This window comes from Phocoena phocoena, chromosome 9 (genome assembly GCF_963924675.1).
Source record: "Phocoena phocoena chromosome 9, mPhoPho1.1, whole genome shotgun sequence".
Taxonomy (NCBI): Eukaryota; Metazoa; Chordata; class Mammalia; order Artiodactyla; family Phocoenidae; genus Phocoena; species Phocoena phocoena.
Window position 1 is genome coordinate 45,044,607 of NC_089227.1, and position 24,835 is coordinate 45,069,441.

At 40.8% G+C, this 24,835-nt stretch overlaps 1 protein-coding gene across 1 annotated transcript in view; it reads left to right on the forward strand.

Moving 5' to 3' along the window:
* Window positions 1–24,835, forward strand: part of COL28A1 (collagen type XXVIII alpha 1 chain) — a 158,259-nt gene that overhangs the window by 86,133 nt on the left and 47,291 nt on the right. The window contains 2 exon segments of the mRNA XM_065884024.1: window positions 12,244–12,312; window positions 14,244–14,312. Coding sequence (XP_065740096.1) covers window positions 12,244–12,312; window positions 14,244–14,312 — 138 coding nt within the window.

A 24,835-nucleotide genomic window follows, 5' to 3' on the forward strand; every position in this document is an offset into this window, starting at 1 on the left:
CCTTTTATAATATGACTGCAAGATTGCTACAAGCAGGATAATCAGCTTGAAAAGAGGACTAATTAAAGCCAGAGCCATATCAAGTTTAAATACCAGGCAATTTGACCTTTAGATGCCAGAAAAGGTCATTTGACTAGGTGACTTTTCAAGGTTACTCCCCAATTCAGTTCCATGCATGACCTCTGAAATCAGAGTTGGAATGTAGTCTACCTTATAATTTTCAGTACTGCTTTCATTTCTCCTTGCTGTTTTCCTAGCTCTGCAATTCTCTTCCCCGGAGTGCATACATACCTTCCCTTCAGCCTTAACGATGCACACTAAATCCTCTTATCATTCAACACCCACATCACCATCAACACATTTTTATTTTTAATCATGCAGACTGGAGGAACTTTCCCCCAGTGGAAAATTATATTGAATATCCGTACAAGAAAGCCTTCTCTTCTCCCTGACATTAAGGGCACTGTCAACGTTTCTATTTTTGAGGTTTCTAACTCAACTAAATAAGAAAGAGTGTCCCCTTCCAGTGAGATTCTTGGTGCAGGGGAATCATTTGCTCATCTTTGATGAGTTGATTTTGAGAAAAGGAAGAAACAATCAACAACAAATCCTCCCAAATCCTAAAGCAAGTTTTTAAGTTATCATTTAAGATACTGTTGCTTTGGGGTAAATATTAAAGTTCTAGGAGAGAAATTGATTTGAAGAATTGAAATTATTTTAAATATTTTGAAATTTAAAGCTGGGAAAGCACACTAAAGGAAATGTTATAGCAACTTGAGTTTTTGTTTTCTAGCACCTTCTTGTTTCCCCATCCCCCTGAGAAGTGTGCTGGTAATTGTTACTGTCTACCTTTTCATCTTAAAGGGTGTCAGTGAAAAGCAACTGAGTTGTATGACAATGGCCAGTCTATAAATAATACACATTATCAATATCTGGGTTGTCTGTCCATGAGCTTAGAAGAAGGCCTCTAAAATTTCCATTGACATCCTGGCAAACAAAAGTGAGGTATTCAGGAGTCACCAAACCATTACATATACTTGTTACATAATTCATTCCAGAGTGGTGCTTATATTTGTGGCAGTTGGAGCCTTAGTAGTTATACCTTAATTTTATTTAAAAGCCAGAAAGAAACATTAAGCAACTGCTAATCATCACTTTGACTTCTTCTACTTTATTTTAAAACTCAATCATTCCTTGGTTTCATCATTTAGTGGACTCTTCAGAGTAACATTTTTTGGGGGAAATCCTTCAGAGGCTAATTCTTTTCACAGTGAATTCAATTTGCTTTTTATTGTCCCAAAGTAGAAAAGCATGAAATCACTTTTAGAACAACTGTAACCTGCTTCCACAGCCCTCTCATAGAGTGACAGAGACTTAACTGGCACAAACAAAGGGAGAAATGGTGATCAAAGCTTTATTAATATATGTAGGGGGAGAAAGTCTAACGGGCTGTCTTGTCTCTAAGAGTACTATCTTCTCAAATATTATATTTAAATCTTTTTTTTTTTTTGCGGTACGCGGGCCTCTCACTGTTGTGGCCTCTCCCGTTGCGGAGCACAGGCTCCGGACGCCAGGCTCAGCAGCCATGGCTCATGGGCCCAGCCGCTCCGTGGCATGTGGGATCTTCCTGGACCGGGGCACGAACCCGTGTCCCCTGCATCGGCAGGCGTACTCTCAACCACTGCACCACCAGGGAAGCTCTATATTTAAATCTTATAAAACATAAAAGGTATAACAAACTATTTCCTTATCACTGGTCCACTTGAAACCTTTACCACATATTAGCTCTGTAACCTCAGCAAGTCATTTAATCTCCCTCAGACTTAGCCTCCTCATCTGTGACTTGGGATAATAAGCCTACATCAAAGGGTTATTCTGCGAAGTGAATGGAATAATGTCTACAAAACATTTTTATGAAATCTAACACACTAAAGTACTAGTAGTAGTAGTAGTAGTAGTCGGGGTATGCATTACTATGCCAAATGAAGTATATTTGCAGTATGGATAAAAAGAGAGTAAGAATTTGTATAGCTAGGAGATCTGGAATGAAACCAACTGAAACATCGGGGAAAACCACAAAACTGAGGAATGGCAATAGAGGTAAAGGGAAAGGGAAGCCTTAGACAGCTGGGTACTTGTGTAGCTTGTGTGGGCCTCTTGGGAATCTTACAATCAGGATGTTTTCTTTCTTCTTTTTCAGAGAGTGTGATTGACTCAATGTAGGAAAAGGACTTTCACAGCCACATAGCCATGGTCTTTGCATTAAATGGCAGCTGGAAACAAGTCTGGGGAGAAGTTGTCATCTTGCATCTAGCTCCAGCCAACACCAAGCTGGGAGACGGACTCTGGAGTCAGACCTGGGTTTGAATAGTTTCCAGCTGCATGGTTTTTGGCAAATCATGTATCCTCTTAGGCCTCAGTTTCCTTATGCAGTAAGTTGATGTTAAGAAGTTCAGATAAGATAATGGCTAAGATGCTCCTGCCACATGATAAAAAATAAATTTTAATTATGAGTTCTTTTATTAAAAATTAATTATAATCATTTTAATATTAACCAAAGCAAATATTTGCCAAAGAGAAAATGAACGTATGTGATAGTGCCTTTGCTTTCTTTTTCTTTTCTTTTTTTAAAATGTAAAATGTTCAATGAATGATTACTAGGGCCATCATAAGATTATGTATGATTTTAATGAGGTTGAAACTAACCACACTGCAGGGTTATGGTCTAGGTAAAACCTTTACTGAATCATTTGCTAAGTTCATATATGCAAGCACTGCAGAAAGTCCTAAACTTGGCCATTTTCTATGAAATTGAAAGGAGTATCTCCCATCCAGAATCCCTTTTGTGGGCCAAGAGGAATCTGTAGGCAAACTAAATAGTTATTCTTTTTTTGAGGGAGTGGAGATGAGATGGTAGGGGTAGGATTTATAAGACTTCTGGTCTTATGAAATTGATGAACAAAGTTTAAAATGGCAACTCCAGAATGTGCTTTCAGGTCTGTTCATTATCTCCTAATGCAAGGGCTCCCTCTGCAGGCTCCAATAACCTTGGATCCTGCATGGGAAGCGAAGTCCAGCTATTCAAGTACCGATTGTAAAATTTTATTTGTGAATGTCACTCTATCCACAGACAATAAAACTACATATCTGAAAACATCATAGTAAATGCACCTCCTAGGTACCACTGGTGCTGCACTGTAGCAAAACCAGAGTTATCAAGGGACGAAATGAGTCCTGGCCACGGTCCTCTTGTGCTCATTCACCTTGTTGTGGTCTAGCATGGATGCATGGCCCGTGGAACAAAAGACACTATACATTTTCAAGAACCCACCATAGTGGAGGGACACTATCTCTGTGGACTTACACAGCTCATTAAGGGCTTGATATTCCCATCTACTGAAAAGTATGATCCATAAACACCAAGGAACCACCCTAAAACCTGTTATTGACCAACTCTAACACTTGCAGAATGTGTTAAGTCTTGGTTTAAAGTCTATCAGATTCATAAAAGCATATATCAGGTTACATTAACATAGATCAAGAAATTACAAAAGACAACTTTGATAGGTAAAACATAGTTATATGTCAACAATTACATAGAAAAGGATGGATAGCTTGTTTGAAGTAGACACTGCAGTACCACAGTTGACATGGATCACACCCTTAAAGCTCACTGGCCAAGGTTCAAATATACAGAGGCCAATAAGGTGTCCCCAGAGGCAGCTATTCTATTGCATTTAGCCTTCAGACACTCCTGAAGGGTGACGGTTGGGGGAACTGAATAAGAGAGAAAATGGAGCAAGTTTGTGAAACAGTAAGGTATAATTGGAGACCCTCACCTGGTGAATTTATAGATACTCCTTTTAAAGGTACCTCAGAAGTACTCATAAAAGAAGAGATAATAGAAATGTATATAATATAGGACAAGTTCATGTTCCCTACTTGGAAATCTTTATGATGGGAATGATCATTTAAGCTGGGAGAAACTTGGGGTCACTAAAACTTGGCAGTCAGAAGGAGAGAGGTGTTAAAGAGATAGAGGACGGCGGGAAAGAGGGCGAAAGAGTAAGACGCAGAGATCACCTTCCTCCCCACAGATACATCAGAAACACATCTACATGTGGAGCAGCTCCTACAGAACACCTACTGAATGCTGGCAGAAGACCTCAGACCTCCCAAAAGGCAAGAAACGCCCCCCCCCCCCACGTACCTGGGTAGGGAAAAAGAAAAAAGAATAAACAGAGACAAAAGAATAGGGACGGGACCTGCACCAGTGGGAAGGAGCTGTGAAGGAGGAAATGTTTCCACACACTAGGAAGCCCCTTCGCGGGCAGAGACTGCGGATGGCGGAGGGGGAAAACTTCAGAGCCGCAGAGGAGAGCACAGCCACAGGGGTGCGGAGGGCAAAGCGGCAAGATTCCCGCACAGAGCATCGGGCGACCAGCACTCACCAGCCCGAGAGGCGTGTCTGCTCACCCGCGGGGCGGGCGGGGCTGGGAGCTGAGGCTCGGGCTCGGGCTTTGATCGGAGCGCAGGGAGAGGACTGGTGGCGTGAACACAGCCAAAAGGGGTTAATGCACCACGGCTAGCCGGGAGGGAGTCCGGGAAAAGTTTGGACCTGCTGAAGAGGCAAGAGACTTTTTCTTTCCTCTTTGTTTCCTGGTGCACGAGGAGAGGGGATTAAGAGCGCTGTTTAAAGGCGCTCCAGAGACGGGCGTGAGCCGCGGCTAACAGCGCGAACACCAGAGACGGGCATGAGACACTAAGGCTGCTGCTGCCGCCACCAAGAAGTCTGTGTGCGAGCACAGGTCACTCTCCACACCTCCCTTTCGGGGAGCCTGTGTAGCCCGCCACTGCCAGGGTCCCGAGATCCAGGGACAACTTCCCCCAGAGAACGCACGACACACCTCAGGCTGGTGCAATGTCACGCCGGCCTCTGCTGCCACAGGCTCGCCCCGCACTCCGTACCCCTTCCTCCCTCCCCCCGGCCTGAGTGAGCCACAGTCCCCGAATCAGCTGCTCCTTTAACCCCGTTCTGTCTGAGCGAAGAACAGACACGCTACATGCAGAGGCGGGGCCAAATGCAAAGCTCAGCCCCGGGAGCTGTGCGAACAAAGAAGAGAAAGGGAAATCTCTCCCAGCAGCCTCAGAAGCAGCGGATTAAAGCTCCACAATCAACTTGATGTACCCTGCATCTGTGGAATACCTGAATAGACAACAAATCATCCCAAATTGAGGAGGTGGACTTTGAGACCAAGATTTATTACTTTTTCCCCTTTTCCTCTTTTTGTGAGTGTGTATGTGTATGCTTTTGTCCTAGGGTTCTATCCATCCTTTTTTTTTTTTTTTTACTTAAAAAAATTTTTTTTTCTTAATAATTATTTCAATAACTTTATTTTATCCTACTTTATTTTATTTTCTTTTATCCTCTTTTTTTCTTTCTTTCTACTTTTTCTCCCTTTTATTCTGAGCCATGTGGATGAAAGGCTCTTGGTGCTGCAGCCAGGAGTCAGTGCTGTGCCTCTGATGTGGGAGAGCCAACTTCAGAACGCTGGTCCACAGGAGACCTCCCAGCTGCACGTAATATCAAACAGCAGAAATCTCCCAGGGATCTCCATCTCAACACCAGCACCCAGCTTCACTCAACAACCAGCAAGCTACAGTGCTGGACACCCTATGCCAAACAACTAGCAAGACAGGAACACAACCCCACCCATTAGCAGAGAGGCTGCCTAAAATCATAATAAGTCCACAGACACTCCAAAACACACCACCAGACGTGGACCTGCCCACCAGAAACACAAGATCCAGCCTTCCACCAGAACACAGGCACTAGTCCCCTCCACCAGGAAGCCTACACAACCCACTGAACCAATTTAGCCATGGGGGACAGACACCAAAAACAATGGGAACTACAAACCTGCAGCCTGCAAAAAGGAGACCCCAAACACAGTAAGAAAAGCAAAATGAGAAGACAGAAAAACACACAGCAGATGAAGGAGCAAGATAAAAACCCACCAGACCTAACAAATGAAGAGGAAATAGGCAGTCTACCTGAAAAAGAATTCAGAATAATGATAGTAAAGATGATCCAAAATCTCGGAAATAGAATAGAGAAAATGCAAGAAACATTTAACAAGGACCTAGAAGAACTAAAGATGAAACAAGCAAGGATGAACAACAAAATAAATGAAATTAAAAATACTCTAGAAGGGATCAATAGCAGAATAACTGAGGCATAAGAATGGATACGTGACCTGGAAGATAAAATAGTGGAAATAACTACTGCAGAGCAGAATAAAGAAAAAAGAATGAAAAGAACTGAGGACAGAGACCTCTTGGACACCATTAAATGCACCAACATTCGAATTATACAGGTCCCAGAAGAAAAAAAGAAAAAGAAAGGGACTGAGAAAATATTTGAAGAGATTATACTTGAAAACTTCCCTAATATGGGAAAGGAAATAGTTAATCAAGTCCAGGAAGCACAGAGAGTCCCATACAGGGTAAATCCAAGGAGAAACATGCCAAGACACAAATTAATCAAACTATCAAAAATTAAATACAAAGAAAACATATTAAAAGCAAAAGGGAAAAATAACACACAAGGGAATCCCCATAAGGTTAACAGCTGATCTTTCAGCAGAAACTCTGCAAGCCAGAAGGCAGTGGCAGGACATATTTAAAGTGATGAAGGAGAAAAACCTACAACCAAGATTACTCTACCCAGCAAGGATCTCATTCAGATTTGATGGAGAAATTAAAACCTTTACAGACAAGCAAAAGCTGAAAGAGTTCAGCACCACCAAACCAGCTTTACAACAAATGCTAAAGGACCTTCTCCAGGCAAGAAACACAAGAGAAGGAAAAGACCTACAATAACAAACCCAAAACAATTAAGAAAATGGGAATAAGAACATACATATCGATAATTGCCTTAACTGTAAATGGGTTAAATGCTCCCACCAAAACACACAGACTGGCTGAATGGATACAATAACAAAACCCATATATATGCTGTCTACAAGAGAACCACTTCAGACGTAGAGACACATACAGACTGAAAGTGAGGAGATGGAAAAAGATATTCCATGCAACTGGAAACCAAAAGAAAGCTGGAGGAGCAATTCTTATATCAGACAAAATAGACTTTAAAATAAAAACTATTAGGGCTTCCCTGGTGGCGCAGTGGTTGAGAGTCCACCTGCCGATGCAGGGGACGCAGGTTTGTGCCCCAGTCCGGGAAGATCCCACGTGCCGCAGAGTGGCTGGGCCCATGAGCCATGGCCACTGAGCCTGCACGTCCGGCGCCTGTGCTCCGCAATGGGAGAGGCCACAACAGTGAGAGGCCCGTGTACCACCAAAAATAATAATAATAATAAAATAAAAAATCTTCCAACAAACAAAAGCCCAGGACCAGATGGCTTCACAGGCGAATTCTATCAAACATTTAGAGAAGAGCTAACACCTATCCTTCTCAAACTCTTCCAAAATATAGCAGAGGGAGGAACACTCTCAAACTCATTCTATGAGGCCACAATCACCCTGATACCAAAACCAGACAAGGATGTCAAAAAGAAAGAAAACTACAGGCCAATATCACTGATGAACATAGATGCAAAAATCCTCAACAACATATTAGCAAACAGAATCCAACAGCACATTAAGAGGATCATACACCATGATCAGGTGGGGTTTATTCCAGGAATGCAAGGATTCTTCAATATACACAAATCAATCAATGTGATACACCATATTAACATACTGAAGGAGAAAAACCATATGGTCATCTCAATAGATGCAGAGAAAGCTTTCGACAAAATTCAGCACCCAAAAAAAAGAAAAAAAAAATTCAGCACCCATTTATGATATAAACCCTGCAGAAAGTAGGCATAGAGGGAACTTTCCTCAACATAATGAAGGCTATATATGACAAACCCACAGCCAACATCGTCCTCAATAGTGAAAAACTGAAAGCATTTCCACTAAGATCAGGAAAAGACAAGGTTGCCCACTCTCACCACTCTTATTCAACATAGTTTTGGAAGTTTTAGCCACAGCAATCAGAGAAGAAAAGGAAATAAAAGGAATCCAAATTGGAAAAGAAGAAGTAAAGCTGTCACTGTTTGCAGATGACCTGATAGTATACATAGAGAATCCTAAAGATGCTCTCAGAAAACTACTAGAGCTAATCAATGAATTTGGTAAAGTAACAGGATACAAAATTAATGCACAGAAATCTCTGGTGTCCTATACACTAATGATGAAAAATGTGAAAGTGAAATCAAGAAAACACTCCCATTTACCACTGCAACAAAAAGAATAAAATATCTAGGAATAAACCTACCTAAGGAGACAAAAGACCTGTATGCAGAAAATTATAAGACACTGATGAAAGAAATTAAAGATGATACAAATAGATGGAGAGATATACCATGTTCTTGGATAGGAAGAACCAACATTGTGAAAATGACTATACTACCCAAAGCAATCTACAGATTCAATGCAATCCCTATCAAACTACCACTGGCATTTTTCACAGAACTAGAACAAAAAATTTTGCAATTTGTATGGAAACACAAAAGACCCTGAATAGCCAAAGCAATCTTGAGAACGAAAAACAGAGCTGGAGGAATCAGGCTCCCTGACTTCAGACTATACTACAAAGCTACAGTAATCAAGACAGTATGGTACTGGCACAAAAACAGAAAGATAGATCAATGGAACAGGATAGAAAGCCCAGAGATAAACCCACACACATATGGTCACCTTATCTTTGATAAAGGAGGCAGGAATGTACAGTGGAGAAAGGACAGCCTCTTCAGTAAGTGGTGCTGGGAAAACTGGACAGGTACATGTAAAAGTATGAGATTAGATCACGCCCTAACACCATACACAGAAATGAGCTCAAAATGGATTAAAGACCTAAATGTAAGGCCAGAAACTATCAAATTCTTAGAGGAAAACATAGGCAGAACACTCTATGACATAAATCACAGCAAGATCCTTTCTGACCCACCTCCTAGAGAAATGGAATTAAAATCAAAAATAAATAAATGGGACGTAATGAAACTTCAAAGCTTTTGCACAGCAAAGAAAACCATAAACAAGACCAAAAGACAACCCTCAGAATGGGAGAAAATATTTGCAAATGAAGCAACTGACAAAGAATTAATCTCTAAAATTTACAAGCAGCTCATGCAGCTCAATAGCAAAAAACCAAACAACCTAATCCAAAAATTGGCAGAAGAGCTAAATAGACATTTCTCCAAAGAAGATATACAGAGTGCCAACAAACACATGAAAGAATGCTCAACATCATTAATCATTAGAGAAATGCAAATCAAAACTACAATGAGATAACATCTTACACCAGTCAGAATGGCCATCATCAAAAAATCTAGAAACAATAAATGCTGGAGAGGGTGTGGAGAAAAGGGAACACTCTTGCACTGCTGGTGGGAATGTGAATTGGTACAGCCACTATGGACACTCCAGTATGCAGTTTCCTTAAAAAGCTACAAATAGAACTACCATATGACCCAGCAATCCCACTACTGGGCATATATCCTGAGAAAACTGTAATTCAAAAAGAGTCATGTACCAAAATATTCATTGCAGCTCTATTTACAATAACCAGAAGATGGAAACAACCTAAGTGTCCATCATCTGATGAATGGATAAAGAAGATGTGGCACATATATACAATGGAATATTACTCAGCCATAAAAAAAACGAAACTGATTTATTTTTAGTGAGGTGGATGGACCTAGAGTCTGTCATACAGAGTAAAGTAAGTCAGAAAGAGAAAGACAAATACTGTATGCTAACACATATATATGGAATCTAAAAAAAAAAGAATGTCATGAAGAACCTAGGGGTAAGACAGGAATAAAGACACAGACCTACTAGAGAATAGACTTGAGGATATGAGGAGGGGGAAGGGTAAGCTGTGACAAAGTGAGAGAGTGGCATGGGACATATATACACTACCAAACATAAAATAGCTAGTGGGAAGCAGCCGCATAGCACAGGGAGATCAACTCGGTGCTTTGTGACCACCTAGAGGGGTGGGATAGGGAGGCCGGGAGGGAGGGAGATGCAAGAGGGAAGAGATATGTATATGTATAACTGATTCACTTTGTTATAAAGCAGAAACTAACACACCATTGTAAAGCAGTTATACTCCAATAAAGATGTTAAAAAAAAAAAAGAGAGATAATTAGTACCTGTGGTCTCAAAAGCAGCTAAGCATTAAGTGGAAGAGATGGATAGAGAAAACCAGAATCATAACAGTGGCCTGCAAGCAAAAGGGAATACATAATTATGAAGTAGAGATTAAAATAATTAACAGAGTAATAAAGTTTAAAGGTTTCCCCATTTTTAAAGGCCTTGTTTTCTCTAGAAGTATTTTAGGGTTTGGAAGTAGAAAGCAAAGCTAAATAAAAGATGGGATTTTTTTCTACATAAACAATTTAATCATTTCTTATCATTTATGATTTTTGCCCTGTTGAAAGCTATTGATATAAGCTACTTAGCTCCTAACAGGACATGGACAAAACAGAACCTAGGCCTAAGAGCTGATTCTTGCCTTTTTTTTCCTTTATAACTTTATTGAGGCATATTTTACTTATCAAAGAATTCACCTATTTTAAGTGTAGAATTCAACGATTTTTTTTAGTACATTTACCACGTTGTACAGCCATCATCACAAATCAGTTTTAGGACATTTTCATCCCCCCAAGATCCCTCGTGCCCATTTACATTTAATCCCCCTTCTTAGTTTCTATTCCTGGCCCCAGGCAACCACTGACTTACTTTCTATCGATTTGCCTTTTCTGGACATTTCATGTCCATGGACTCCAACAATATGTAGTCTCAAATATTTGATTTATTTCATTAAGAATAGTTTTTGAGGTTCATCCATGTTGTAGCATGTAGCTATGGATCACTCCTTTTTATTGCTGAATATACCCCATTTTGTCTATCCATTTAGCAGTTGATGGACATTTTGGTTGTTCCCAGTTTTGTGCTATTATGAATAATTCTGTGAAGAGCATTCATATGTAAGTCTTTGTGTTGACATATGTTTTCATTTTCTTTGGGTGTATACCTAGGAGTGAAATTACTTGATCAAATGGTAAAATTATGTTGAACTTTTTAAGAAACTGCTAAACTGTTTTCCAAAGTGGCTGTACCAGCAACACACAAGGGTTCCTATTTCTCCACATCCTCCTAGCCATGCCTCTCAATAGCTGTGCAGCTTTGGGCAAACTTTCGTCCCCTCTGTAAAAAACCAGGTGGGGTGGGGAGTTAAGACTTACTAAGCACCTGCTCTGTGCTAGACATGGCGGCAGAAGCATGGCGTTCTTTGTCTGCCTCCACTGTCATCTCCATGAAAGGTAGATATGATTTTCTGTGTATCTGATGAATTTACAGAGGTTCAGAGAAGTTAGGTAAGTTAGTCATTGTCATACAGGATTCTTGTGAATACTAAATTATATCAAGTCTCATATATGAACACGCAGAGCACAGTGTCGGGGACACAGAAGGTGGTTAATAAAGAGATTTTCATTTCTCTGCTTCTTCCCATCATTCCCATCTCAAATAGGTCTAACCACAGGGCCTGACCCACGCCAATCAGGCCCCACCAACTTTCTGGTGATAGTTGCCTATTATGAAACTGTCTTGCATTGGCGAATCTAAAAGCCTTTAGAGAACCCACCCTGCAGTCATAACCACTCTAGGGGCAGGAGTATCCTACAGCCAGTCCCCAACCCAAGTTGCATAAAGACATGAGAGCAACCAGTTCAGGAGAGGGTTGTATCTTTTAACCCTTGTTTTTTATTCTTGTCTCTTTTTTCTCCCTCTCTTCACAATGGCAGTAATTACTTTTCCAAATTCCTGAGAAGGGAGTTCCAAAAAGTATATATTAAGGTTGCCAAGAATTTAATTGACTTTATTGCTCTGAAATGAACCCATATCGGTTGGCTTGATAAATGGCAATAAGAAATGAAAACGAAGAGGGATAACACTCCCTTGAACAAGTATAGAAAAGTGATATGGAAGAAAAGGGCTCGATTATCATCTTAGTCAAATTCAAGGGTTTGGGATTTTAAAATACATTTCTGAATATGAAAATTCATATGAAATATTTTAATATGAAATATGAAATTTTATATGAAATATTATACAACGTAAAGTTTCTTTTAATCAATAACGTCATTCATTGTGTCTTTTTAGGGAGAGCCTGGTGTCAGAGGCCCTCCAGGCCCCCCTGGGCCTCGGGGCATAGAAACCCAAGGGCCAAAGGTGACTCCTCAGGTCTGTGCTCTGGGTGAGGGTCAGATACCACATGACGATGCATAGGAAGCGCTCATTCTGATGCTGACTTAGTTTTCTCTCGATTGTTGACGAAGAGTCTTATTTTCTCATATCATGTGAACTTTCAGTAAAATAGAACATTTAGGTTTATAAAGCCATTCGCTTCCCCCAAAGAAATTAGAAAGTTAATGTCTTTTTAAAAAGTGATTGCAAAGTGCTCAAAATATTGCCAGGTTCCTTAGAGGCTGTGCCATCATTAAGAAGCACGTGTTTACTTTGGCCAGAGGTACCTCAGGTCGCCTTTTAACAGGACACCAGCTGATGGATCTATTGTGTGCTGTGCACGTAGTCCACTCTGTCCCCAGTGCGAGGGCCTAATTTATTGTCCCCATGGAAGGTGAGAGGAACTTCCTTTGGTTCCCTTGCTTCTATTTCTCTTCCTTTTGTCGCCTCCAATTTGGTGATTATTTATCCTTTTATTCTCTTAATCCAGTGTTTCTCAATGAGGGAGATTTTGTCCTCCCCTCTCCACCCCAGGGGCACATTTGGCAGTGTCATTTTGGGTTGTTACGTCACACTGGGGAAGGAGTGCTACTGGCATCTAGTGGGTAGACGCCAAGGATGCTGCTAAACAACACCCTACAATGCACAGGACAGCCTCCCATGATGAAGAATTATCCAGCTCAAAATGTGAATTACGCTGAGGTTGAGGAGCCCTGTTTCAATTGTTCATTCATTTGCTTAACAAATGTTCTTTTGATTTGTTCAAAAAGGGAGGTAAAGTATCAGGCATGTTCATAGGGCAAACAGGTTTCAGTGAGCCACCCGTCACAAATTCAAATGTCAAACACGTATATTTACATCCAAAATGCACAGAAGTGAATTAGAATCCTATTATCAGAGAGGAAAGGGCTTTATGAGTCAAAGATGTGACTGAGGATCCTAGAATTACCAAGGTTCTTAGTTTATCCATTTTTGTCCATCAACTCCATTTTGACAGTGGGCTATTTCTTAACCTTACAGATCCCTTTATATGGATAAAGATCCCTCCAAGATGTTAGTAGTTGTTATCACTGGGTGATGCAATGATGGGTCTATTTTTTTTTTTCATTGTCATTTTTATTTCTTTTTCTACTTTTTTTTTTCCAATCAGTTCCTCTTACAATCAGAAAAAAATAAAGCTTTTTCCCATATTGGAAGAAAAAGACTGACTTATACAGTAACTTTTATTAACTCAGGATTTCTCAAAGTTTGTTTCCTCAAAATGTTAATTTGGGAACTTCTGGGATAAACAAAGTTAAACTAATCTTTCTATTGTGGGACTTCTTGAGGCTTTAATATATTCATACCGTGGTGTAGAACATTTTCCAATCTTATTTGACCATAGAAGTTTTTCCTCAAGAAACATGGGGTCAACTTAAGCTGTAAGGAACATATACTGGGAAATGACGCACATTTTGCTTCATTTACATCTTTTCTTAAAAATTCAACTCTGATCCACATCAATAACTGCTGAATCTTTAACTGCAACCCCTGTGAATTAATACGTCATATTGAAATGGAGCAACACAGTGAAGTCTACATAGAATTATGTATGAGTGGTATTCGAACCCCTGGTGTTCTAGGGGTTGATGGTAGAGCAGCTTGGAGGAGCCCAAGCAGACGAGGCTACGGGTCCAACACTTCTGCTTATGCCAAGCAGCTCTGCCTTATCTCTTTACAGCTGGATTACATGTAAAATTTTTGCAAAGGATTCTGTGGCTTAAAATTTTTGTGAAAACACTACTTTATATCAATATGGACAGCGTGGATGTAGGTCTTCATCAGACTGAAGTGAGAATGTAGCTGAGAGCAGTAGTCTGTTGTTTCTTTCTAAATCTCCTTAACCTTCTCTACAATTTCTCTCCGTCTTCTAACAGGGTGATACTGGGCAGAAAGGCTTGCCTGGCCCTCCTGGCCCCCCCGGCTATGGATTACAAGGAATCAAAGTAAGCGAACAGGAGTGTGCCAGGGTCGCCTCTCAATTCACTAGGGCGTTGAGGAGAAGAGGTTGTGGATAATACAAAATACGACTCTTATGAAATGGACTTAATGTAAGCTTAGTAGTTTTTAGAGGCATCATCCGAAAGTGGAAACATGGTGTAAGTCCAACAGCTTCACAAACGCTTATCATTACATAAGTAGCTTGGAGAAAAATTGAACGGTTACAGTGGTTTATTGTTCCGCCGGTTTCTGAGCTGAACGGAGAGTCTTTGCCCCTCCACATGTGCTCTGTCTCCCTTACCTTCCTCACCTGTAGCCTCCGTTCTTTGCCCAGGGCTTCCCAAGTTCCGAGTTTTAGCTCACAGTGGACTCACCCGGGGAGCTTTTGAATAATGCTGCTGCCCTACCCCAGAAGAAGGAAATCTGAATCTCTGGGGGTAGAGCTTGAGTGCTGTGGGTTTAAAAGCCCCCCACATGATTCTCCTGAGCATCCAGGTGAGAACCCTGACTCTGTGCTACCTGAGTTCAACCATGCATTCTGCTTGATTTCTGTCTCAGCCGTGACAAGCCTATCTATCAAGATGGGACTCCCAGGGTCTCCCCGTCTCAATAGACAAAATTTGGCATCTACAGCCTGCTGTGTAATTTCAAACAATTCCCTCTTCTGCTTCTAATATGGTTTATTTATTTTTTATTTTGTTACTGGCTACCTCTCATTCTATTTGTTTCTCCCCAAATAAACTTCTATGGTTAAGCTTCAAAAATAATTCCCTCCTGGCTAATCGATATTGGCTCTAAAAGAGTGGAAGCATTCAAAATAAACTTTTTCAGATAGCAGAATTTCTTAGTAAGCAGGAGACAGTAGGGGCTGAAGATAATAAATGTGAAAATGCTGTGTTGAAATTAAACCACCTACCTGTGTTAAGAGTGAGCTTTGTCAAGAGCGAAATCCATTGAATCTGTGGTAGATCTTCCAATCTATCATGCAGAGTCTAGGGCTTCCACTGCAGGTCTTTTACATAAGTTGTTCACCTTTCAGGCTGAGGATCCAAGCAAAGGCCAGTTAATACTGCTGATACTGAACAAGCACAGGAAAATACGGCAAAAACCTGCTTCCTTGTAAACAGCATCTTTCGTACTTAATCTTTCAATTCTACAGTTAAAAGATAGTTTTGTATTTATGCGTTTGCTTTAGCAATGAACCCATAATTGACCACTGGCTGGTCACCAAGCTCAGTTCACATGTGCTGTGAGTTCATTATCACTACCTCGTTAAATTCTGTGCCAGCTTTCTTCCTTTGTTATCTGGGAACTATTTCCTTATTTACATAGGGGCCTCTTGGGCTGCACTTAATTTATCCTTACCAGCTCTGCCCTTCCTTATGCCCTCCAGGTTACGCCATGTTCAAAGTCCCTCCTGAGTGAAACTATGATGGGAAATCTACCATAATAAGGAAAGAACCAAAATGAAAACTGCCACGTATCCAGTCCTATCAGAAATGAGATAACCTTTCCTCCACCGAGGGTTGTGGCCCGATGCTACGTGGCAGTTAGCCTTGACCAAGGCTTCTCACAAAACCTCTCTAGGCATCCTGGCATCCTGTTGGCAACAGGACAAAATTATTTCCCTTAGGATGCCTACCTCGTTTGCCTGACCCTGGCTTGTACCATCACTGCAAAAGGGAGGGAACCGAAAAATCGAATTGGTGGTGTTCCTGAGTCATTTTAAGGCTACATATTTAGTGAAATTTCATTTCTTATGTTCATTTGTTGAATTTATTTCACACCCCTTTCTAAAATCCATTTGAATCAGTGAAACTTGCTTTAATTGGTACGTCTGTTGGTGAGACTGACGGATGCCCTTGTTGTTAACCTTTAACATCAGGGCCTGACTTGTACCCCGTCTCTCTATGCCATCCCAACCACGGGGAAAATAAGGGCTCGGGCTGCAATCACAGAAGTGATCTGCTCTAGCACTGACCTAACTTCGTTGCTAGAATCTTGACTTTTCAGTCATTCATTCAGCCAACCAACCGACTGACCAGCCAACAAACCAACCAATACTGACTGAGCACCATCTATGTCAGGGAAATAGGCTAAGTGCATCATAAAACAACGAGTAAAAAGATGTGAATTCTGTCCTCATGGGGTTAGACATAATCACTTTTTGAGCTTCAGAGCGTATGGAGGGGTGGCACGGTGAAATGAATGGGGTTACAGGGGTAGGCAAGAGCCCCGTAGGGTCCTGTAGGCCACAGTAATGAGTAGTCTTAATCCTAAGGGCAACTGAAAGAGCAGGGTGACGTGATTGGGCAGGTATTTAGACAAGACTTGCCATTGCTCTGCAGTCCCCACTGTGGCCCAGCTGCTCCATGCTGCAGAGGAGCTCCAGCTTCTCCAGGGGCCTCAGTGCTTTTTCTCAACCACACATGTCTACTGATTGTATGGATGAATACAAGCCTGTGGCTCTTTTGTCCCAAGGGGGCCTTGGCCATTTGGGTTCATAGCATAGGTCAGGAGGTTACATGATGCCACCATCTTGTCCCACGTGAGCCTCCAGCACTGACCATTTGCCCTAGATATGCCAGTAATCCTCAGATTAAGTCAGGAGGGAGAAGGGGTGGGGCTTGGTCTTGAGGGATTGCTTGATGTGTCAACTAGCCCTTGAAGGGCCAAGAGAGATGAAAAGAGAGGATGGGTCATCCAGGTTAAAAAGCCAAGTATGAGGACAGACAGAAATGGCTTCTCCCCCCACCCCCCTCTTCATTTCTACTCAGGAGCCGTGCTGGTAGAAATCCCAGTGTCTCCAAAGCTGACAAAGAGTGATGACTGCAGTGGTTCCATGGTCACAGATCAACTTCTGAGAATCCTGGGGCCCAGAAATGGAGGTAAACTTAGTCCCAATGGCCTCTCCCCTCGATCTAGATTCTGATCTTAATGATCTGATGGAAAGAGAATGAGCTTGAGAGCCACTCGGACCTCGGCCTGAATCGGAATCTGTCTAGTTGTGTACGCTTAGACACCTTATTTATCTTTGTCGAACCTTAAAACGTACTCATCTTTAAAATGGGGATAGTAAAGCCTGTTTTACAAGGCGTTGTAAAGATAAAATTGTACAGAGTGCCTAGTACACAGCAGTGGATACTCAACCAGAGCCTGGGCTATGGAGTCAACAGATTTGAATCATGGCTTCCTGAGGACTACACCTCTGCCTCAGTTTCCACATCTGAGGAATAATGATAGTGAGGATAATAATAGTACTATTTTCTAAAGTTGTTATGAGGAATAAATGAAATTAAATGAGACAGTATGTGTAATGTATCTAAAACAAGGTTTGACACATGGTTACATATGCAGTAAATATTTGTAGTTATTCACATTATAATTTCTTCTTGCTTCCCTTCCCTTTCCACTAGTCCCTCTTATATTTTCCAGAATGAAGGCCCAGAATTTTGACAGTCATGTGATGTAATGCTCTAAAACATAAAATATTGGTTGCATTAAGTAGTGTAGGCCTGGCACCTGTACCAAAAAGACCACCAAATGTCTAATGGGTCAAACACAGCAGAGGTTTCTGTTCACATGGCAGGCCAATGGGAGTCTTCCTAATTGGTGGGCAATTTTCTTCCACATAGAATTTCAGAGAACCTCAACTTCCATTTATGTTTCCTCCATTGGATGGGCCCCTTTACCACTTACACCCAGCAAGCAGCAAGGGGAGAGTGTGGAAGAGGCACACCTGCTTCTTAAGAGTCTTGGCCAAGAGGTGACACACATGACCTCTGCCCACGTTTTAGTGGCTAGAACTAGTCTCATGGAAAGGTAGTCTAACTGTGTGACCAGAAAGAAGGGGAACCAGGGGTTTGGTAAAGAGCTGGCAACTGCCATGCAAAATTTAACCTGCCTCCAGGAAAGATGGAAATTTAAAAGCTATATGTTATTCTGAAGTATGTTGGTGCTTGCAGAAGAAAACAGAAAACAAGACTGGTCTCCATGGCAGCTTCCAGAATGCCTGCCACTCTCCTGATACTGTTGGGCACAGTGATCTGGCTTACAAGGACTGGGTTCAGCTTTATCATTCTTTTTATCCTATCTTAAAAAAAAAAAACCCTCAGAGTCTTGCTATCTTCTTATTTTAAGCAGCATCAGAAGTACCACTGGATAATTTAGAAATTGCCTTGAGTAGACAGGCTGAGTACCAACCAGCCAAAGAAGTAGAGCAGGCTTGGGGTTTAGTGAGACCAGGAAACAAACAAGAAATGTTCATTCTTGTCTTTGACAGAGCCAGGGCCAAAGGATGAGGGACACCTGAAACCTGGCAGGAGACCTGTGGTCGAAAGGCTGGAGAGAGGCAGGGATGGCATCAGAGGAGGGAAGCAGAGCTGATACAATTAACCTCATATCAGGAGATAGAGAAGCCAGCGATTAGGCTCAGGTAGAATAAGGGAAGGGTTGGAGTCCTAGGGGATTACATGGGATGCCAGTAGCATTGGAAATCAGCAGGGGTGTGATGATGGGTGAGTCAGCCCAGCTTGCATAGGGACAGCAAGCTGGGCTGACTGACCCAGCTTGCTGGGCTGACTGACCCAGCTTGCTGGGTGAGTTATGTAGTACTACGTCCTATAGTACTACATAATTTATAATTATGTGAACATGTGGCCATTTTAGATTATTGTTTTTCTCTCCCTTTCCTTCCTCCCTGCCTCCTGCCCACCTGTTCATATCTATCTAATATACAAAGATGTAAATACTCTATATGTATTTCTTTTTCTTTCTTGTAACAGATATTGTCCATATAAAACCAAGTTGAGGGGCTTCCCTGGTGGCGCAGTGGTTGAGAGTCCGCCTGCCGATGCAGGGGACACGGATTCGTGCCCCGGTCCAGGAAGATCCCACATGCCGCGGAGCGGCTGGGCCCGTGAGCCATGGCCTCTGAGCCTGCGCACCTGGAGCCTGTGCTCCGCAACGGGAGAGGCCACAACAGAGAGAGGCCCGTGTACCGCAAAGAGGGAAGAAAAAAAAAAAACAAAACATGTTGAGTAAAGGACATGGATAAATTACCCTTAGTTGCTGCTACCATCTTGATAGCCCATGAATTTCACTGTTGAAAATTTATAAAATGTATTTTATCTTTTTCCCACTTGTCAATGCTTGGTTAGAAATAAGTTACTAGTATATATATTTTCCCTTCTCTATTCAGCAAGGTAAGAGACATCTTTACTGCTCAGAGCTTTGAGCCTGGGGAGAGATCTAGGGCCATATTATATTCTCTAAATTCCATGTGTTATCTTATGCAAGCCTCACCAGCCTATGAGGTAGGTTCTAGGAAACTAGGGCACAGAGATGTTAAGTCATGAACCAAGGTTACTCACAGCTACTCCTCCAGGCGGCCTCCCTGAAATAATCATGTGTTGGGTAGTAATGAAGTCAAGGTAGATGTCAGAGAGAGGGAGAAGATCAGTTTAATACTTTCAAAATTAAATGCCACTCAAAATTTTTATTTGCACCTTGCGATGTAAAGTTGGCCCTTTGGGAGGTGAGATATATACTGTGAGGTCTTTTTTCTTGATAATCTAAAATTTTTTAAAAGAAAGAAGCATAAAAAGTACTTCTTTTTCCCTGAGCACAGTTCTGTCTGAAGCCAGGGGTTGGACTTGGTGACCTTTTGAAATCAATCACCAGGCATAAGGCTAGGAATTACAGCAGGATCTATGCTGGCATGCGTAGCTGCTGTGGGGTGAAGCTGATATAACCACTATACTAGTCACACATTCAAAGGCTTATCAAGTCCTTTCCGGTTTGGGTGGTTGAACGACATGCTCTTTTGTACTGCAAACCTCTGTGACAAGTCAGTGAGTGGCCAATTGGTCTGTAATCTAAACTTTATATTGCTTTTACAGACATCTTAAGAACTTTATAATTATTGGCTTTTTATTATCAGCGTCTTTGCTTATCTAGTTGCAGATATGACTTCTTATTTTAAATATAACAAGTGAGGAGAAATGAGGTAAGTTACCTGTTCAAGATCACTCACAGAATCCCTAACAAAGCAAAGACTGTGGAGTCTATGGGTGTTGGTGGCTCAAACTGACAGGTGATCAACCTAACCCCAGAATAATCTCTCTTTCGTCTTATGAAAAAGTCTTCAAACAATAATTCTTTAGAACTGCTTCTCACATTATCATAATGGGAATCATGGGTCCAACTGGTGTGCACTCTGCCCTAGGAAACCAAGGGAAGAGCAAAGAGTACTGAAAGAGAGAAAAACAGGCAACAAAATTATCTGCCTCTAAGAGAGAGGGAATTAGGAAGAAAAAGGAGAAAGGGAAATAAAGAAAACTGGTTATGGTGAACTTAAATAAAGAAATTGGTTATGGTGAATTCTTTCGGATGCTAAATTGGAATTCTTTAGGATGCTATGGTTAGTAATGCTTTTGGCCTTAAAGTTTCTACTACCTGAAATTAATGTAGTTACTGTCTTTTGGTTAAATTTTCCTGGTATTCTACTTTCATCCTTTTACTTCTGCCTTTTTGTATCCTCTTACTTTACATGTTTCCTTTAGACAACAAGTATTTGGATTTTTAAAACTCCAGTCTGACAATGTTTCTCTCTTGCCAGGAGCATTAATTCATTTACATTTAATGTAACTAGTGAACTTTTTTTTTTTAAGATGTATTTATTATTTATTTATTTAATTTATTTTTGGCTGCATCAGGTCTTAGTTGCGGCTTGTGGGATCTTCGTTGAGGCATGCGGTAACTTTAGTTGCGGCACGCTGATTTCTCTCTAGTTGTGGCATGTAAGCTTCTCTCTGGTTGTGGTGTGTAAGCTCCAGGGAGCATGGGCTCTGTAGCTGTGTCGTGCAGGTTCCAGAGCACATGGGCTCTGTAGTTTGCGGCACGAGGGCTCTCTAGCTGAGGCAAGCAAGCTCAGTACTTGTGGCGCACAGGCTTAGTTGTCCCGCGGCGTGTGGGATCTTAGTTCTCTGACCAGGGACTGAACCCACATCCCCTGCACTGTAAGGCGGATTCTTTACCACTGGACCACCAGGGGAGTCCCACTAGTGAACTTTTAAAATTATTTCTACCCTCAAATTTCAAACTATTTGTCCCACTTATTCTATGCTTCTTTTTTTAAATCTTGTCTTTCCGTTTTAAAGATTTATTAATTTAACTGTTGCATTTTCCCCTTTACTAGTTAGGATTTTACACATTTTCTTCCTCTTTTTTCAATACTTACTCCTAAAAATATTCACATTTGCCTTATGAAATATCCATACCAACTTTCTGGTTACTACAATAACTTAGAACACTTTAATTCCATTTACCCCTACCTTAATATTATTATTGTGGTTTTATATTCTAATTAATTTTAAATCCTTAAAGATATTTTTATATGATTGCTGTTTATTTAGGTTTATCCACATATTTTCTAGTCTCTTCCTCTTTAATCCATCTTGCATTTCATACTGGAACCATTCTCCTTCTGCCTGACTTGGATTTTTCAGAATTTCCTTTGGTAGGGAAATTCTACTAGTACAACCTCTCTCCATTTTTGTTTGCCTGAAACTAAATATATTTATTTCTCCTTAATATCTGCTTAAAATATATTTTTCTGAGTATAGAATTCTAGGTACACAGTTTTCCTCTCAGTGCATACGAGATTCTCCCATCCTTTGGCATCAATGTTACCTGTTGGTTTAGTTATTCCATTGGGTAATTTGTCCTTTTCTCCCGTTGCGGAGCACAGGCTCCGGACGCGCAGGCTCAGAGGCCATGGCTCATGGGCCCAGCCTCTCTGCAGCACGTGGGATCTTCCCGGACCGGGGCACGAACCTGTGTCCCCTGCATGGGCAGGCAGACTCTCAACCACTGTGCCACCAGGGAAGCCCCTCTCTATGGCTTTTAAGGGTTTCTCTTTTTATCTGGTGTTGGGCAGTTTCACTATGATGTATTTAGATGCAGATTTCTTTTTATTTATTTTGCTTAAGAGTTGTTAGAATTCCTGATTTTGTGGACTAGGATTTTTAAAATTATTTCTGAAATTCTCTGCCTTATCTTTCATTAAGTAATCTGAAGTAATCCAATCCAGTCTTCCCATCCCCTGCTGTTTCTGCCTTTCTGGAACTGCAATTAGTTAAACCTTTTCATTCTTGCCTCCTACGTATCAGTCCTTTCATATTTTCAATCTTGTCTTTCTGAGTTACATTATGGCTGATATTTTTCCAGTCAACTAAATCTTTCTTCATCTGTGTTGAATTTGTTGTTTAAACAGTTCATTGAATTGTTACCTTCTATTATATATTTTATTTCTAGACGTTCTATTTGAGTTTTTTAAGCCCACATAATCATTCTATATAGATATTCTTTTAGAAAAAAAAACCCAGATTATATCCTCTCCTTGCTTAAAAAGCCTCAAGTCTTTCGATAATATTTTTAAAATTGAAAGAAGGAAAGAAAGAAAAAAAAGAGAAGGAAAGGAAAGAAAACCTCTAAAAGGCTGAATATGATCTGGATGCTTCTTCTCTGATTTTATCTTGCATCTTCCTTTATCTCACTCAATACTATCAAGGCACTCTGGTTTTCTTTCTGTTTTCCAAAAACAAAGTTCATTCCTTCTGCAGGGCTTCTGCACTGTTGTTTCTCCTACCTTGGCATTTGACATGGCTGGATTCTTCTCCTCATGTAAATCTTAGCTCAGATGTTATCTCCTTAGTGAGACCACGTCTGACCACACCATCCCATCCCTACCCCATTCTCAATCACTCCATAATATTGTCCCATTTTATTGTTTTCACAGCACTATTACCATCTGAAAATATTTGCTTCTTTGTTTATTTGTTTATTATCTGTCTTCTGGTAAAAGAAGCTCTTTGAGAGTAGGGACTTTGTTTCTTTTTCTTTTTTTTTTTTTAATTGGAGTATAATTGCTTTACAATGTTGTGTTAGTTTCTGCTGTACAATGAAGTGAACCAGCTATATGTATACATATATCCCCTCCCTCTTGGACCTCCCTCCTACCCACCACCCCCATTCCACCCATCTAGGTCACCACAGAGCACCAAGCTGAGCTCCCTGTGCTGTACCACAGGTTCCCACTAGCTATCTATTTTACACATGGTAGTGTATTTATGTCAAACCTAATCTCCCAATTCATCCCACCCTCCTCTTCCCCCCATGTCTACACATCCATTCTCTACATCTACATCTCTATTCCTGCCCTGGAACTAGGTTCATCTGTACTACTTTTCTAGATTCCACATACATGCTTTAATATACGGTATTTGTTTCTCTCTTTCTGACTTACTTCACCCTGTATGACAGACTCTAGGTCCATCCACGTCTCTACAAATGACCTAATTTCAATCCTTTTAATGGCTGAGTAATATTCCATTGTATATATGAACCACATCTTCTTTATCCATTCCTCTGTCAATGGGCATTTAGGTTGCTTCCATGTCCTGGCTATTGTAAATATAGCTGAAATGAACATTGTGGTACATGACTCTTTTTGAATTATGGTTTTCTCAGTGTCTATGCCCAGTAGTGGGATTGCTGGGTCATATGATAGCTCTATTTTTAGCTTTTTAAGGAACCTCCATACTGTTCTCCATAGTGGCTGTGTCAATTTACATTCCCACCAACAGTGCAAGAGGGTTCCCTTTTCTCCACATCCTCTCCAGCACTTATTGTTTGTAGATTTTTTGATGAGAAGGAGGCAAGATTATACAATGCAGAAAAGACAGCCTCTTCAATAAGTGGTGCTGGGAAAACTGGACAGCTGCATGTAAAAGAATGAAATTAGAACACTACCTAACACCATACACAAAAATAAACTCAAAATGGATTAAAGACCTAAATGTAAGACTGGATACCATAAAACTCTTAAAGGAAAACATAGGGAAAACACTCTTTGACATAAATCACAGTAAGATCTTTTTTGACCCACCTCCTAGAGTAATGAAAATAAAAACAAAAATAAACAAGTGGGACCTATTTAAACTTAAAAGCATTTGCACAGCAAAGGAAACCATAAACAAGACGAAAAGACAACCCTTAGAATGGAAGAAAATATTTGCAAATGAAGCAACATTCAAAGGATTAATCTCCAGAATATACAAACAGTTCATGGAGTTCAATATCAAAAAAATAACCCAATCAAAAAATGGATGGAGGGAAATTGGGGGATGGGGGGGTGGGAAGAGGGTGGTGGTGGTGGGATGAATTGGGAGATTGGGATTGACATATATACACTAATATGTATAAAATAGATAACTAATAAGAACCTGCTGTATAAAAAAATAAAATTAAATTTTTTAAAAAATGGGCAGAAGACCTAAATAGACATTTCTCCAAAGAAGACATACTGATGGCTAAGAGGCACATGAAAAAATGCTCAACATCACTAATTATTAGGGAAATGCAAATCAAAACTACAACGTGGTATCACCTCACACTGGTCAGAACGGCCATCATCAAAAAATCTACCAATTGCATTGAATCTGTAGATTGCTTTGGGTAGTATAGC